At 44.8% G+C, this 16,327-nt stretch overlaps 1 protein-coding gene across 1 annotated transcript in view; it reads right to left on the bottom strand.

The window, feature by feature from the left end:
• LOC119372409 (putative protein kinase C delta type homolog) overlaps nucleotides 1-16,327 on the bottom strand; it is a 559,671-nt gene that overhangs the window by 47,805 nt on the left and 495,539 nt on the right. Inside the window, 2 exon segments of the mRNA XM_037642881.2 lie at nucleotides 1,177-1,315; nucleotides 16,190-16,252. Coding sequence (XP_037498809.1) covers nucleotides 1,177-1,315; nucleotides 16,190-16,252 — 202 coding nt within the window.

The following is a 16,327-nucleotide window of genomic DNA, read 5'->3' as shown; positions in this document are numbered from 1 at the left end:
CTGGCTATAACGCGTACAACTAGCCGTAGGACAAGTTCTGGTAAGTGGACGAAGTAACAGATTGGACATCATTTTGCATAGAAGTACCTTTTATAGAAGTCGGTCAGAATTGAGCTGGTCAACGCTGTGTACATATTTCACTATTGTACACCCGCTACTCAAGAAATCGTAATTTAATGTAAGAGTAAAGGACTCTCCTATGATTCCCCAATCAACCCGGTCCTGTGCTTGCCGCGGTCACGTTATACCCGCGAACTTATTATTCTCATTTGGCCACCTAACTGTCTGCCTCCCCCTAGCTCGCTTGCCTTCTCTTGGAATGCAGTCTGTTACACTTAATGACCACCGGTTCTATTGTGGTCACGCTACATGCCGTTCCCATGCCCATTTCTTCTTCTTCAGGGAACAAACGGGTGTTAAGGACAACGGAGTCGAATTTATATATACTACGATTACTTATTACTGCGATAAAAATTGTATGGCCACTCTCGGTGGCTTTTTGCCGTCGGCGTCGCCGTAGCCGTCATTTTCTGTATAAAGTTCAAATTGATAACATCGCTCCGCGCATCGTATGTTCTACCCGCGAGTGAAATAAAAAGAGCGCGAGCGCTGGCGACGAACGCGGCTAAAGCAGAGATGAAACGAGCCGACGATCTCGGTCGCACGGAGGGCTCAGGCGATAACAACGTCCCGCGTGCGAGGCCTGCCGTCGATTGCTCCTCAAGCAAAGAGGAAACGACCCGCCCGTCTATAGCCGGGCGAACGAGCAAGGGAGCCGGGGAAGGAGGGGAGGGCCGCATCACTCGAGCTGCAGCAACAGCGAATTTCGATCATAAAGGCGCCGTCGCTAGCGCTGGCGCCCGCGCTATAATGGCACACATCAGCAAACGGTCCGCTTACTTCGCGTTGAGACGACAGACAGCACGAAAACCGATTCGCTCCATGGAGCGGCGGTATTCCCTAACACTAGCGTTTTGTAGAGTTACGCGAGATCGGATCCAAGTGAGCTGTTAGCCTTATTTCGTATAGCATTACGATTTGTTGTTATAGTATTCATTGCTTCACCCTGGTGGCGAAATTGGGATTTTTTTCTCGGGATGTCCGATTCATGGCCAATCCTAAGAGAAGATTTGTGGACATCAATACATACAACTAGTGCTACTAGGCGAGTCTCACCTCAGGCGCGATGTAGTCCGGAGTCCCGCAGAAGGTGGACGTCTTCTCGGCGTCCGCCAGCCCACACTTGCACATGCCAAAGTCGGCGATCTTCACGTGGCCCTTCTGGTCCAGCAGCACGTTGTCCAGCTTCAGGTCTCTGGCGGTCAGGGCCACCACGTGTTAGTGTCCACACCACGCCATACGTCTCCGTTTAGTACGTACACACAGCGTGCAACTATGTCTCAATGCGGTTGGCGACAACCTCGCGCATTAAGCTACGGTTCACTAACTGCATGGGCTGCGGTCCTGTCTGCACGCATTCAGGCGGTCGCTTCCACTCGGTTTGTTACGTCGGACTGGTATTACCGCCTACAAAGGCAACAGCTGGACCGGAGCAGCATTAGCCAGCAGCAACACGGAAAGTAACTCTGGCGTATCTGAGGCGTACTTCGGCCACGTTTTCGGTCTTGTATCGTCTTCGCCGCAGTGCTAAGGTTTCCACCGGCAGCAACTTGATTCTTTTTTCATTTAATTTTATTTCCTTTTGCATCGTAGTTACTACGTTCCCATTAAACTTAGCAGAATTTATTGCTGGGCTAGTTCGAGAGAAACCTAGACGCCTAAGCACCCGCAGAAGAAAGAAGAAGCACATGAAAAAAACGTTCTTTTCTAGTGCTTCTTTCTGCTGGTGGTGCTTAGGCGTCTAGGCTTTTCTCGAAGTTCCAATTAAACACTACAAATAACGTCGGTTATGGTTTCTTTTGGCTTCATTACCTTCAGCCTTCACATCGTTGTGCTATATAGCAAAGAAGGGCCCCTCGATGGTTTCTCCATATGTTCATTAAGTGCGCGTTGACTACAGAAATGCGTTCCCTCAATTGTCTTGTTTAATAGACAAATACGCGACCACTGCCCTCTGATACAAGTTTGGACAGAATTGCAACTTTTGATTTTTGTGAAGGGCACTCACAACGTACTTTGTAATTTGAACCAGAAAGAAGCGCGGTATAAGCGCGAAGCGTTATTTTCCTAAGTTGTTGGTTGAAAGTATCGTATTAGAACGATCCTCCACTGGTTGACATACGCGGCCCTGAGGAGTTTAAACGAGAAGTTCAAATTAAGTTTTCATAGCTTTTCTTCGTGGTCTCTGTGCTTTTTACGTCCACATAGCTGCGAACATAGAGCCATCGATGTCTCCATTTGTGCTTAAGATCTCGCTCTTGTAAAGTCAAGTTGTACGGCCTACTCCAGTATGGTTTTTTTTCCCAGTAGCAGCCATTTTATTGCGCATTTCCTCTGTCGTTTCCTGCCTAATCAATAGTAATCCAGTGTGTTCGGTATGTTAAATAGAGTTGTAGTTGCATTCACCTTGCACAACTCACCTGTCTGTGGATTCACTAACACACGCTCCATGCTGTTTGAATTTTGATGTACAACCCCCCTCACATATTGTTCCAATTGGAACCTGTGATGTACTTGAGTAATTAAAAACACGTATTCTACGAACGAGAACTAGTACCTGCGTTGACGCATAAGTGAGGTTACGAACGAGAACAAGTACCTGCGTTGACGCATAAGTGAGGTTATGGCTCATTCACCAAGCTGTCGTATAAGTGCCGTGCCGTCACCGTCACTGCTTTCGCCGGGAGAGAGCGCGTTTCCTCGCAGGTTTCCCCTCAGCAAAGGGACGCCATCAGAACTGGCGGATGCTCTCAACGTCGCTGACGTCCAGCTTTTGACTGAAAGCTGCCGCATTTAGAAGGGTTGCAGAACAGGTAAGTTGGTGATGCATACAACAGACGAGGTAAAACAGAAAGGCGAGCTGGTTGGTACCGATTCATTCTTGTATAACGGAAGCGCAAAAAAGACAAGGACAAGAAAATGCACAACACGAGCGCTTACTCACGACGTAGAGAACCTTTTTCACTCCCTTCCACATGACTTATTGATGCAGCGTGTGAGGGAATGCATCGTTAACGATAACAACGAGGTGGGATTTAGGAATGCCTCTGAAACGACAGTAGAGGCCTAAGGTTTTCGTACAAACGCCGGGTGTTTGCATAGGGTCGAGAGTTGCCCCTGTACTGAGTAGCATTTTCTTGACAAAGGTCGATAGGACTTGCAAATTGATTTCCAAGACATAGCAATCAAAGTTTTCCGGTATGTCGATGCTATTTTAGTGCCGGCGAGCAACGTACATATATCGAATCGTTTGCAGATGTTGTGCTGCGTGCCTTCAACGACCGAGGTGGTGGTTTGAATTTCACATGTGAGATGCCTAATAATAACACTTTAAGATTCCTTGACCTATCCCGGCATTTTTCCTCACAGCGTATCTGCTGGATGCACGCACCCCGGTCTACTAAGCCGCTCTTGAGCTTCCGTTCCTTGCACTCTAAGCTAGTGAAGGACAGAATAGACCTGTTCTGTCTGAAATCGGCTGTTAATAGGTCATGTCAACATCTAGCTCAGTGCAGTTTTAATGAACAGGTAGATCATCTAAAAAATGCAGCCTTTCCTGTCTCAGTGACACAAGCCGCCTGCCAACGCCTTATCAAGCAGATAAAAGGCCTTGTCGTTCGCAGCCAGAACCTGGATCAAAGCGACAGAGTGGCAGTTATGTGCACGGACTGGCACATCGGCTGAAGAAGACAGCTTAGCGATATGGGCTCAAAGTGATTTTTTCCGCTAGTAGTAAGTTTAGTAGGCTATGTTCGATGGTCAGAAACAAGCTTGACAACGTCATGACTCGTGGTTGCACTATTAACCACGGAGTTAGGTTCATGCCGTATAGAACCAACGTAGTGTATTGCATCCCTCTGTCGTGTGGACGTGCCTATGTTGGCCAGACAGGCCGATGTGTAAATATACGCCTAAGGGATCAGCAGTCTTCCTTGCAGGGAAGACCACTAACGCACTTATCCATGCACTGTGCTGAGTGCCGATGCGAATTGCGGTTCGCAGAGACAGACATCTTGTACAGACACCGCAATCGCACGACACGGGATATGGCGGAAGCTTATCACATTAACACGAGGGCATCCCTATGCATCAGTCATCTATCTTTGGACATATCGGCCAAAGAAGTAAAACTACTCGAGGAGGGAAGGTAGCTGGTGCGGGGTGGAGGGCAGGGGTTATTCAGCTTCTGTGTTCTTTTTGTTTTTGGCTTTTCTTTGTCCGCAGTACGCATGCGCGGGTGTTAGGCCGAGTTTAGGTATATCTTTTCTTTTCAAGCAATAAAGCTTCCAGTTAGTAAACGCTCGTGTTGTGGACTTTCTTTCCTTGTCCTTCTTGCGCTTCTGGTGTATACAAGAATGATACAGAAGAGGTATTGCGAAAAACGGAAGAGAAGATACGATGAAAACAAGCGCGCCTCTTAATTCCTTTATTTTCAACTTTTGCGCTAAGGAATGTCGTCTGTGATAGATCACCAACTCGCCCAACAGGACGTTTTATTGAAGCGCGCCTCTCTCTCTTTCTTTTTACAACCCATCATAACATAGAAAGCGAGAAAGAGGGAAAGAAACTGCGAAACCTGTCGCGTGCGCATGGCGCTCTTGCCGACAGTATCTAGGAATTGCAGGCCTATTTGGAAGAAGATTGGAGGCGGCCCTGATTTAGGTGTCTGGTAGTGGCACTCGTTTCCCTAGACTTATGCTATTCCTTGGCGTGCCTTATTTCACTGCCGAGACGGTCTCAGAGGTCACGAAGAAAGGAGAGCGTGGTTCGGATCTGCTCCTTGAGTTGCCGCAACAATCCGAGCTGCGCACAAGAAAAGCGTCTGCTCTTTCAACTGAATCAATTTTCGTTAATTATCCTGAGAGTTGATTGGCACTTACCTTAAGAAAACCTATGCTCCGGTATCATATGTATCCAATAAAAAAAAACGTTCAACTTTAACCCAAGCCGTTGATTTCGTACCAGTTTCATTTGTTAGAAGACGTTTTCCGAATATTGCGAAAACCGGAAGTGCGCGACCGGAAGTGCTTGGAAGACAAAGAAGAGTGTCACTCGGTGCCATGAATAAATTTACTTGTGCTTGCGTCCGCTTCACGCTCTAAGGTAGCTGGCTCGAGCGCTCGTCTTCGTCGTCACTTGCCCAGGGGCTGTACACCGAGAGGATCGCTTTTTGGATATATTGATTTTCAGTGCACGACAACCGGCCGGTTCAGGAAAGGCGGGCAAGTAGTCGCTTTAGTCAGTGGACGCGCGAGATTCTATACATAACGCAAAGCGACACTGTCGCCGAAAGTGGTCGTCTCAGCACACGGCCCCTGTGTTACGTTTCGCGCGATACACCACTCGTCAACGAGGAAACGCGGTCTTCTCGACGCAGGTGTATGCCGCGACGGTGACACGAATCACAGCTATATGAACCTGCAGACCCTTTCGCCTGCGGTGTTCCCAAGCAGATTCAAAAGGAATTGCTGGAGTGGGAATTTCGCCTTAATAGTGAAGCCGTGAACGCCATAAGGCGGCGGCTGCGGCCGCCATCTTAGCACGGGCGTGACAAAACGTTAGTATCCATCGAATAAAAGGGGGAGCGCTTTCCTGCCACGCTTTATGTATTCAATATGGCAATTTTTTTTGGGCAGATAGTGCTTAACGTGTGTCTGTGTTACTGGTTTCCTTAAGAAGTCTCAAAGTCTTGGCCAACCTTATTCGAGATCACGCCAACACAAGTCATGTCCATATGTTTCTTTCATCGGGAACAAGAATCTCATATGCTATAACTAACCTAGCGTTTACATTATCTAAGCAAGACCACTTGGTCTCTAAGCGGGCACCACCTGAAATGTTTCCAAGCTATAAGTAAGGGAAAAGTGAGGGCAAGCGCTGGCTTCGGTTCTACCGGTAAGGCGTTGCAAGAGCTTCCACTCCAGAACTTTCTTAAAGCCTCCTTGGGTGTTCCCGACAGTACAGGCTGTAACCTCGCAATGACTGGCGCGCAGCGGTGTACCAGCGACCGACTCATCACAAAGGTGGCGAACGTGGGCACCACGAAAGGTCTTCATAAGTTTCGCATAATTGCACGCTATGTGTACCACAAAGCGAAGTATTATTAAACGAAGGCACATCACTCGGCATGCTTGCCCAAGTACTACAGAGGAGGAGGTATTGCATTGTAAACATGAGCTACATACGTAAAAGTTGAGAACGAAATCTCTTGGAGACTTCCTGAAAAGTACACAGCTACGTTTAGTGCACGGCTGTTTTTTTTAACTACTCCTTTTAATAAATATGTTGCTCATGCCAAACTATTCTGAGGGGTTAAGGCATTTCGCATGAAGTGCGGCACAGGGTATGTTGTATTGATAACGTTGCTTTTAGTGTGGCAACCAAGAGAAACACATACACACACCATGCAGTTTAAGCGTCACACTCTCAACACAGACAATTACTCACCGGTGTTGTTCTCAAGGAAGAAAACGATCGCACGTGAACCCACATTTTAGTATACGTTAAAAAAAGCGCAACAAACGATCAACTTGTCGGAAATTACGGCAAAACATAAGCGGCGACACTCGTTCAAGATAAAATAATATCGATAACAAATACAAGTGAACATGTGAACATTGTCCGCAATGATATTTGAGTAAGTACTCTTAACACTTGTCATGACTTTCTTTGTGTGTTTTTTGCATTTGTTATCATTGTACACGGCCGTCATGCTTGGGCCACCGGTCCTGCAGTATGATTTTTATTTTATTTTCACATACTGTTAATCCTTTGCAGGGTTTTTACAGGAGTGGGAGCAAAGGAAAAAAAAGGAAGGATTTAAAGGAAGGATTTAAAGAAACCTTTATGATATATAGGGCGTTGCTGTTATTCCTCGCATTTTTAGTATATGAAGTTCGAAGTTTAGTATAGACTCTTATAGCATACAATGCATTTGATGCACTTTCTGGGACCCAACAAAATTGGTAAGGGGTTCTGTTTCTGCACGTATTTGGCTTTTTGTACAGGCCTCTGTAATACGCCAGCGCTCACGATGCCCACCGTATTGCTTGAAACATCGTTGCAAGCTACATCAAGCCTAATGGCTTCTTGCTGCAGTAATATGTATTTTTTCTTTCACTATGTATAAGCAAAGTTCATGTATCTAAGTAAATGTCGCAGCAGTTTGCCGTAAGCACCACGCAAGCGCCCGTTGGAGGGAAATAAAGCGTGCCAATGTAGCATCGCCAGCAAAGTTCAGCGTGAACACTTTAATCTTCTTTGGCTAGCTCAGCATAAATGGGGTGTTTATGGTCCGGGGGAGACAAAATATCGTGGAGCACACAAAAAAAGGTCGAAAGAAGCAACAGAACGAGAAGAGAATTGATGCAGCAGATACATGCTTCAGAAACTACATAGGCACGTGGTACATTAACCAGGTTACGTCAATGGCCAAAAAAAGGAAGAGGGAGAGAGAGAGAGAAAATTAGGTAGTTTTGCAAAACACGAAAGGAGCAATAAATTATTGGGATCGAAGAGACCACGGATTCAGATAGATAGATAGATAGATAGATAGATAGATAGATAGATAGATAGATAGATAGATAGATAGATAGATAGATAGATAGATAGATAGATAGATAGATAGATAGATAGATAGATAGATAGATAGATAGATAGATAGATAGATAGATAGATAGATAGATAGATAGATAGAATGCAGCAGTGTTTCCCTCAAAGTTCGCTTGGACGCTCTTGAGCAGTAGCGCGCTAGCAGGCGTCTGTTTATATTTCGTGGGCATTTTTTGTTTCTCTCGGAAGAAGACAACTAGGCACATTTTAGCAAGAAATAAATCCTTCATTCTGAAGTAGTTATTTGAGGCGGCCCCTACCACTTTGTATATAGCAATTTAGCGATTACAGCAATAATTAAAATTTTGACCAAGTAAAATAGAAAGGAATTCATACTTAGTCATGAGAAAATACCAGTTGTGAGTACACACAACACAACTATCGCTAATATGAAGTTGGTACAATTTTTTCGGAGCCCCTGGATTCTTAAAAATTATTTTCGAAGTAAAGTTGAAGTCTGGGTGAGTTGGTACACAACGCGGAAAGAATGAGCTAGTGAAAAGGACGTAGGACCAAAGAAAGAAGAGACCCACATAAACTCTTTTTTTACACTTTGTGAGGTTATTTCATGTACTGTAACGTTTCTTTGCTGATTCTTTATTAGATATTATATAACTATCTTAGTTACACTTGTCCGAAGTGCCATTATCAAATGTTTCTTTTTGGACCCAAGTAGCCTATGGCTATGGGTACACGCAGTGTATGCAAACTTTCTGTAAAAAATGTGAGCAATAAAATTCAATTCAATTCAATGCAAAGTCGCAAACGACATGGTCCGTCGTTCTGTGTGTGTCTTTTCTCTTTGGTTCTTTTGACTGGTTCACTCTTTCATATTCGAAGCTTGCTTAGACAGCCGGCCTACGGCTACGTGCTTGTTGCGTATAACGCTAGCTATCGCACCTGTGCCAGTGGCGTGGCCAAGGGGTGGCACACCGGGCCTGTGCCACCCCCCGAATTTTAGAGACGATAGTCTTTCTTGGGGAACTTAAACGCAGAAATTTTGGTCTGCCTGTCTGTTTGTCTGTCTGTCACCCGATTCAGCCACCCGGCCAAAGTTGAACCCCTTGCTTACCGCCCACCCATCTTGAACTGGTACGGCTGTTCATACTTGTTAACGTTGTCGATCAAAAAGTAAATATTACGCATATATGAGGCTAAACATCACTAGGTAAGTATTAGATGGTGTGTTACTTTAATAGAAAATGCATAGATACGTAATTCTAAAGACCCTAGTTTCTTAAGCTGCGCTGGAAATGCGGCTACGTTGAACACGCGATGCGCCGACAAAAGCCCTCTGCCACGGAGGAAGGAAAGAACTTTCCTTCTCCGTGCCCTCTGCACAAGCTCGTTTGCCGGCGTATTGCCAGACAGCGCCCATATCTCACGCAGCGTAGAGTTACTGCATATGCTACCTTTAGGTAGCAGAGTTGCGTATCTGTCTTCCAAACACCGCTAGCAACCATGCGTTGCGGAGAAGCTGACGCTGGGGCCAAGTTTTGTTCAAAAGAGTGCTAAGCCGGGCTAGTTGGTAAGCGTTCATAGTTAATTTACAGCGCGAAAACGAGAGACGAAAGAAGATATATTACACGGGACAAGCGCTGACTGCCAACTACAACATTTATTGCGTATAACCCATGCTTAAATAACATCGCTGCATACCATGTGAACATGAGGGGATCATGTTCACGTGGTACGCAGCGATGTTATTTAAGCATGGGTTATGCGCAATAAATGTTGTAGTTGGCAGTCAGCGCTTGTCCTGTGTAGTATTTCTTCTTTTGTCTCTCGTTTTTCGCGCTGTAAATTAACTATGAACCAAGTTTTGTATTTCTCGATGGCGCCGCTGCAGCGAACTGAATTGACACTAGTCATTCACATTAAAGTAAATCACCGGTCTTCGACACGCCAAACATGTCGACCGGTGACCCGGTAGGCATGTCGCCTGCAAAAATAGAGTGAGTCTTCGCGACATAGCTGTGCTTGCTAGCCAGACCTATGCGCAACTCTGTTACCCAAAGGGAGCATATACAGTAACTCTAACGCAGCGCTCCTCTATCGTCTTTTGACGACATTTGCAGCGAAGCACGCAGATACGCGGCCAATTCTTTTTTTGTCATGGCATACAAAGCCCAAAATAACACTCGACCGCATATGCCAGCCCGACCCCCACTTCGGATCAACGAGGTGCCCCCCCCCCCCCCCCCCCCCGAAAAAAATTTCTGCCTACGCTCCTGATCTGCGCTGAGACTTCCGAGCAAGAGTTGCAGCTTCACAGCGGAGTGGCGATCGTAATCAGACAACGATGTGCCATATGTAAAGTGAAAAGCATATGCTCTAGCCATCGCTAGTGACGTATTCTCATTATAGTTCTGATTCAATCTCACAGATGTCTGTTCATCTCTGCAGCTTAAATATTTCCGAGAAGGGTACTTTCCGGAAAACGTGAACCAACATCATTGCGCCCAAATTATAGGGACGAATAACTTGGCACGAAATACTTGTTTATATTTTGATAAAAACAAGCGAAAGAGATATAGACGTGTGTTAGGAACTTGACATGAACTAAGCCTTGCTGGCTGCTCGAAGATGAGAAGTATAGATGAACGCGTCCACGAACGAAGAGGGGAGCGTTGGCGCGTTTTGATAATGTCACGTGGTAGTGACGGCGAAGAAGGCGGCAGTCACGCTAGTGGAGACGAAACTCTTTGTTGGGCGAACCTGTGCCCAGAAAACTAACTGAAAGTGTAAGCAATGCACTCTTTGCAATGATAGCGGCGACCACACTCGTACTCGTCGGTAATCTCATCACCAGCGGAACGCGTCATCTTTTATACGTGAACGATCGGAAATTAGAGCGTTATCGCTGGGGCTCCCGTTAGCTCCAGAATTCGCCCGAATAATCGTGCCGTGCGCGCAATCTTGCTCCTAGCGGTGGTGACAGCATTTCCTTTTTTTTGTGTGTGTGGGTGAAGCCTGATCACATAACAATAAAGAAATATGAACGTGGTAATATGGCTGATTACTGGGATTTGTTGCTCAATATTCATAGCCTTGTCTTAAAGTTCAACGGAACATGCCGAGGGGGATACATAACACAGCAGGAATGAAGGGCTATTCTTCAAAATAGGTATATATAATAATAAGCAAACTTTGACATTTCGGCATCTACATCAACACGGCGTACATGGTACAGCTACATGGAGCAGATGAACAAAATGCAAAGAACACGGTTGAGCCCCTTCTGTCCTGTTTGTCTACATGTGTTTTTCGAATATCTGCACCTCACTCACACCGTGCATGCTAATATTGGTCGTGCCTCGATAAATCCCAAAGGAACAAAAAGCAAGGGGTAGGCTTGGTAAGATTTAAACACGAACAGACAGCACGACTCCTTGCGGCTCTCAGACCCGTAGAAATATGCCTATCGTAATTCCCTTCTACCGCTGCCAGACGAATAAAGTGACAATCGATGAATAAAGCTGTCTCAAGATATGTCCGACAGGCGCAGAGGGAGGGGGGGGGGGGGGCAGAGGGAAAAGTGTACTGGTTTCCGATTTCCCCCTTTGGCACAGAACTGGCAGTGCAATTTCGTGAGATATGTTGCCGTGCGCTTTTGAAGAGGCTCGGTTTCGCTATGCCACTAGCATATTCATGACACCAGTGCGAAAAAAAAAAAAAGCGATGACTAAGAAATAAGAATAACTGGAGATGTGCCTCAAAGCACGCGAACTTGGAATTCGAGGCATGCAAATTGCGGCCGTCAGAGTTATGCTTCTTCACTGTTGTCAGCTTCGGACTTCTAAGAGCTTCTGAGAAGTTTCTACTTTCTTCAGGCAGCTCCTGCTGTCATGCCGTGGTGTCATCTAATTCTCATAGGACAGTGCAAACTATTCCTCGTATTTTGTTTTTCAAGACAGTGAAGAAGATGTGCAAGCTAACCAAAAGAGTTTGAGATTTTGGAATGCGTCTTGCGCTACTCCACATTCGTGCCATGTACAGTATTTCTGCGTTTTTCTCCCCCCTTATGCCGTGGTATTCTGTTCGACCACCTTGTATTCCGTTTGCCCACTTTCCCCAGCAGAGGACGGCCAGCCAGTTTGAGCATTGTCTAACCTCGTTGTCTTTCGATCCATGTCTTTCCTTCGACGAGTTGGACAAAGTGTTGTCAGGTGGAAAGCTGACATTCACTGGAAGCATAACCCAGAGCTGGTATAACGTATGCACAAGCGATAGTTTAAGATGAATGCCAACTTTCTGTTTTGTGCAGAATGTACTACTTTGGTGCGAATATCTTGAGAGCTTTGCTTCGTTATACTCCGTTTCATACACCAGATGCAATGCTATAGAAACTAGCGATTTTTCTTGCAGTAGGTGCGTTCGAACCACGAAATTGTTGAATGACTTTAACCCCCGTAATGTGATTTCTCTATTTCGTTTTAATGCTGAGTAATAAATGAAGATGCTTTGCGCCTTAGAAATGAACAAACCCCGTTATATATCCGGTTGTCAACGGGTTGTTCTGCATCGCTTAGCGTCTCTTTGTTTTCGTATCGTGGCCTCCGCGATTAGCTCAGGCAGCGCGGAGCCGAAGCTAATGGCGGAGGCCAAGCACGAGACGCGTGCGCTAGCACATTTTGTTGACCGAACTTCTTGTGTAGCATTCACAGCGTTGCACATGACGTATGAAACGGAGTATGGTTAGCCTAGCCCGTGTTCCCGCAACTCCATCGTACGTGTTCTCCTTGGCGTACTTTGTTCATCTCGAGCAGTTCGATTAGATCACATCGAGTACTTCGATTCGCGCAGTATTGCACATCGTGCCAGAAATACCAGAAATAAAACGTGGAAAGAAAAGAGCTCTTGCTCCCCGCACATGCGTGAGAGCGCGTACGCTCGAAGAGCTTGCGCGCAGCTGTCCACGCTGGAATGATTGCACTATTGATCTTGCGACGGATTACATGCGTTCCGTTAGGGTTAGTGCACACGCAGGCAGAAACCAGGATCGAAGTTACGTTAACAGAGTGTTTTAGCAAGAGCACTTCGGCAATCAGCTCTGAGTAACCTAATACCCGTGCCAGGCGAACCGTACAGTCGGCAGTGTTTTTACTTAGGCACAAAGCTTTTTTGCGCAGCTGTTCTGCCGATCTGTGAAAGCTGAACGCTGTCAAACATAGAAACATGGTCCGGTGGCGATCACATTGTTTAGATCGAACTTTGTAACGAAAGATTACTAAAGTCTGCCGCAGAAAGCACGTGAGAAAAACAAAAAGGAAGGAAGAACACTGTTTCGTGAGGATATTTTGTTTACTACTATGTAGTGTGCGCGCAGCCTTACAGACAAAACGGGTTCACAAGAATGGATCCTAAACTCTCGGTAAGGTGAACTCAAATTCTACTACGGTTTATTTATTTAAGGTCGTTGAAGAACAATGCTTAGTCAATCTGCAAAAAAAAAAAAAATGAACGCCGCTGCTAAACCGGAAACGTCAGCATTGTGGCGAGGCGAGTGTTTCGAAGCAGAAGTATGGTGGCTAATAGCAGAAGCTCGAATACCTTGTTTTGGCTTCTAGTAACTCCAGAAGACTGGGACGAAGCGGAATAGTTACTGGTTTATCGATAAACGACAATTACATTGGACTCTAAATTTATTGAGTTTTGTGAAAGTTAACCAAACAAACACAGCGCAGATACACGAAGCTATATCGAAGTATGTGATGATTATCGTAACGCACCACAGGCGAGTTCAAGATTAGAAAACATTTCTAGATTATTTATGTATGAATAAAATTTTACAAGCAACTTTCATTGCAACGAGCTTAACACTACGCATTCAGTAACATTGTCGATACGTTAACGGGGGATTTGAGAGTTATGAAGATTTAACGAATAAAGCGCCATTGAATGATTTGATATATCTGGAAATAGTTTCGTAGCTTTTTTTGCATGAACATAATATTTATGAACGCGTTGTAATTGGGATGGACGTTGAACGGTATTTAGACGTTCCGAGTGCAAGACTATACTTCCGTTAAATTTGTGCGAACGTGTTGAATACTAGAAAGTAAAACGAACGCAAATACTAATTCATTCAATTTTGCACCATCACTGAGCCGATGCGTCTATGACGTCGCTGATCTAAGAATACCTGCGGGTATTTTCATCGCTGTTGCCCCGTTACAACTCGTGAAGATTGGAGAAATCTATTTCTCGGATACCTTACAATATATTTGTAATAACAGTGTGGAAAGCCGAAGGACTTTTTTTTCCGAGCTGGAATTGGGAAAAATTATCTCGTTGTTTCTATTTTATATAATCAATCAAACGAAAATATAGTCAAGAGGAAATATACTACATGACATCCTTTAATATTTTAAAGAAATGTAAAGCCCGCATGCAGTTGACCGTATTTGCTCATATAATTCCAGCGTTGGGTAATGTTGGCTATCTGGTCACGTAACAATTTAAAACATCAGCAGATATGTGCTTTTATGCCTTTGCATCGTTTCGCTCAGTGCTTCGCACACAACGATAGTAGCCATTAGGAAAATTGGCCACAAACTTTTCGGTATTTCAGTACAGGCAACCTATATACGGACGCAGTTACTTTCCGCTCTTGTGTTCGTTGAAAGGGCACTCGCGGGCACTACGAGGCAGGGGTAACAAGTGCCGTTTCGAAACGCAAGTGGCGTTTACCATTTTTTTTAATTTAAGGTATTCAGAGCAGCCGCCATCTTGTGCTTTCACGGAGATGACTTCTCAGTTTTGTAACGTTAATTAACAAGGCCATGTAAAGCCAAATGCATCAGTGAACAGCCGTTTTCACGCGCATGAGGTTACTATACATCCTCAATCAGGTCCCGGATAAATTGCTATCCATAGCTAGCAAACCAGACGAAAAAGAGGTTTCATTTCCTGGCCACGTCTAGCACTTTCCACAGGACATGATTAAGGGCGTAGTATGATTCCATCAGTTGTTACATACGCGAAATGGCTACGTTCACAGCCCCGGATGGGAGCGGTTAAACGCACGCGTACAGTATACGTCCTAGACACGTTAATTCATAATCCAGGCAGGCAGCGTGAGTTTCACCGCAAAACAAGAGGGGGCAAGGTGTTAGTGTGTGTTTGCACTTCCGGGCAACAACCTACTTCCGGCGCCATGTATTCGGGTGTGCCGCAAAAGGCCCTTGGCTGCTGCCGGTACACCTTGAGCTTGCACATGCCGAAGTCGATTATGCGCACGTGACCGTCCGAATCAATGCACAGGTTGTCGAGCTTCAGGTCTCTGGGGTTGGAAGCAGAGACGCAGGGCACACGTTGCCAAAGTTAACAAAATATACACGAGCCTAAAGAGACACTAAAACGCACAACTCAATCAATGCAGATTGATAAATTATTTGTTGTGAAATCTATTGTCATTAATTTCGCGATTGTAGATTTATTACTACCAGAAGAAACGAAGGTCAAGGTTTCATTTCCTTGAATCTCAGGGTGACGTCACAGATTTCAAAGCTTTTCTTTGTATTTTTGCCGTACTATTGCAATATGATTTCCCTAAACATACTGTGGTGAAGTATCTGGCTCGTCTATAACATATGGTAATTGATTGTTGCCGATAATTTTGTAGGCCCTACCATATAATGCCAAAATCTATGACGTCACAGCGACTTGGTTTGGGAAAGGAGGTGGCGCCACCTGTATTTTCCTTTAGCGAGTGCTCTGCCTTCGCAAAACTCTTCTCAAAGCAAAAGTGGTGCTTTTGGTATCATGCATGTGTAATGTACTATTACGAAAAAGAATTGTTTACTTGTTTAGTGTCCCTTTAATACTCATTCCATGCGCAGAAACACTGTGCGTGGCTCTAAACCAAGGATTGTTACCTAAAGGGCGTGTTGGGTTTTTTTTCATATGCCCCCTCCAAGAATAACGCTGATAAATTGATGTTAAATGCAGCAAGGTAGTAATGAGGACGAGTAGCAGTGAAGATGCTTAGATTAGAGTATATCATTCTCATTCATTGAGTTTCACTTTGCTGAAAGCTGTGATCCAGTAATGGTCTCGTCTATCATTACTGGTTCTTTAGTATTGGAAAGTTAGGTGTTGGTTTATTTAGAACAGAGTATAAAAATGTGTTAGCCTTATAGTAAAGCACAATTTATTTTAAGGGGCTGGATTTCGTCTTTTAGAAATTTAGTTTACTCTTTAGATTATTATTTAGCAATGTGGCAATATTTAGCAATATTTGCAACTATTTCGGCGCGTTTTGGCACCTACCAACATGAATTACGAATGAAGTTTCCGGCGGATAGTTGAGCAACACATGTGAATGTAATGGCTGTAAGACTGTATGTAAGACTGTATACGGAAACAAAATATTTCCATTTCTTAAAAGTTTTCATGCATTCGTATAAGACAATCAAACTAAGTGAATGAAAGAATTGCTCTCTCATTGCCTCACCTGTACACGATGCCTCTTTTATGGAGGAATTTCAGGGCGCAGACAATTTCGGCGGCGTAGAACCTGTGAAAATGACATAACGCAGCCATATTACATGGAACAGCCGCGACGGTTTTTGAAAGAAGCACAGTAACAAAG

Source organism: Rhipicephalus sanguineus, chromosome 10 (genome assembly GCF_013339695.2).
Source record: "Rhipicephalus sanguineus isolate Rsan-2018 chromosome 10, BIME_Rsan_1.4, whole genome shotgun sequence".
Lineage (NCBI taxonomy): Eukaryota > Metazoa > Arthropoda > Arachnida > Ixodida > Ixodidae > Rhipicephalus > Rhipicephalus sanguineus.
This window is presented reverse-complemented; position numbering and strand designations above follow the sequence as displayed.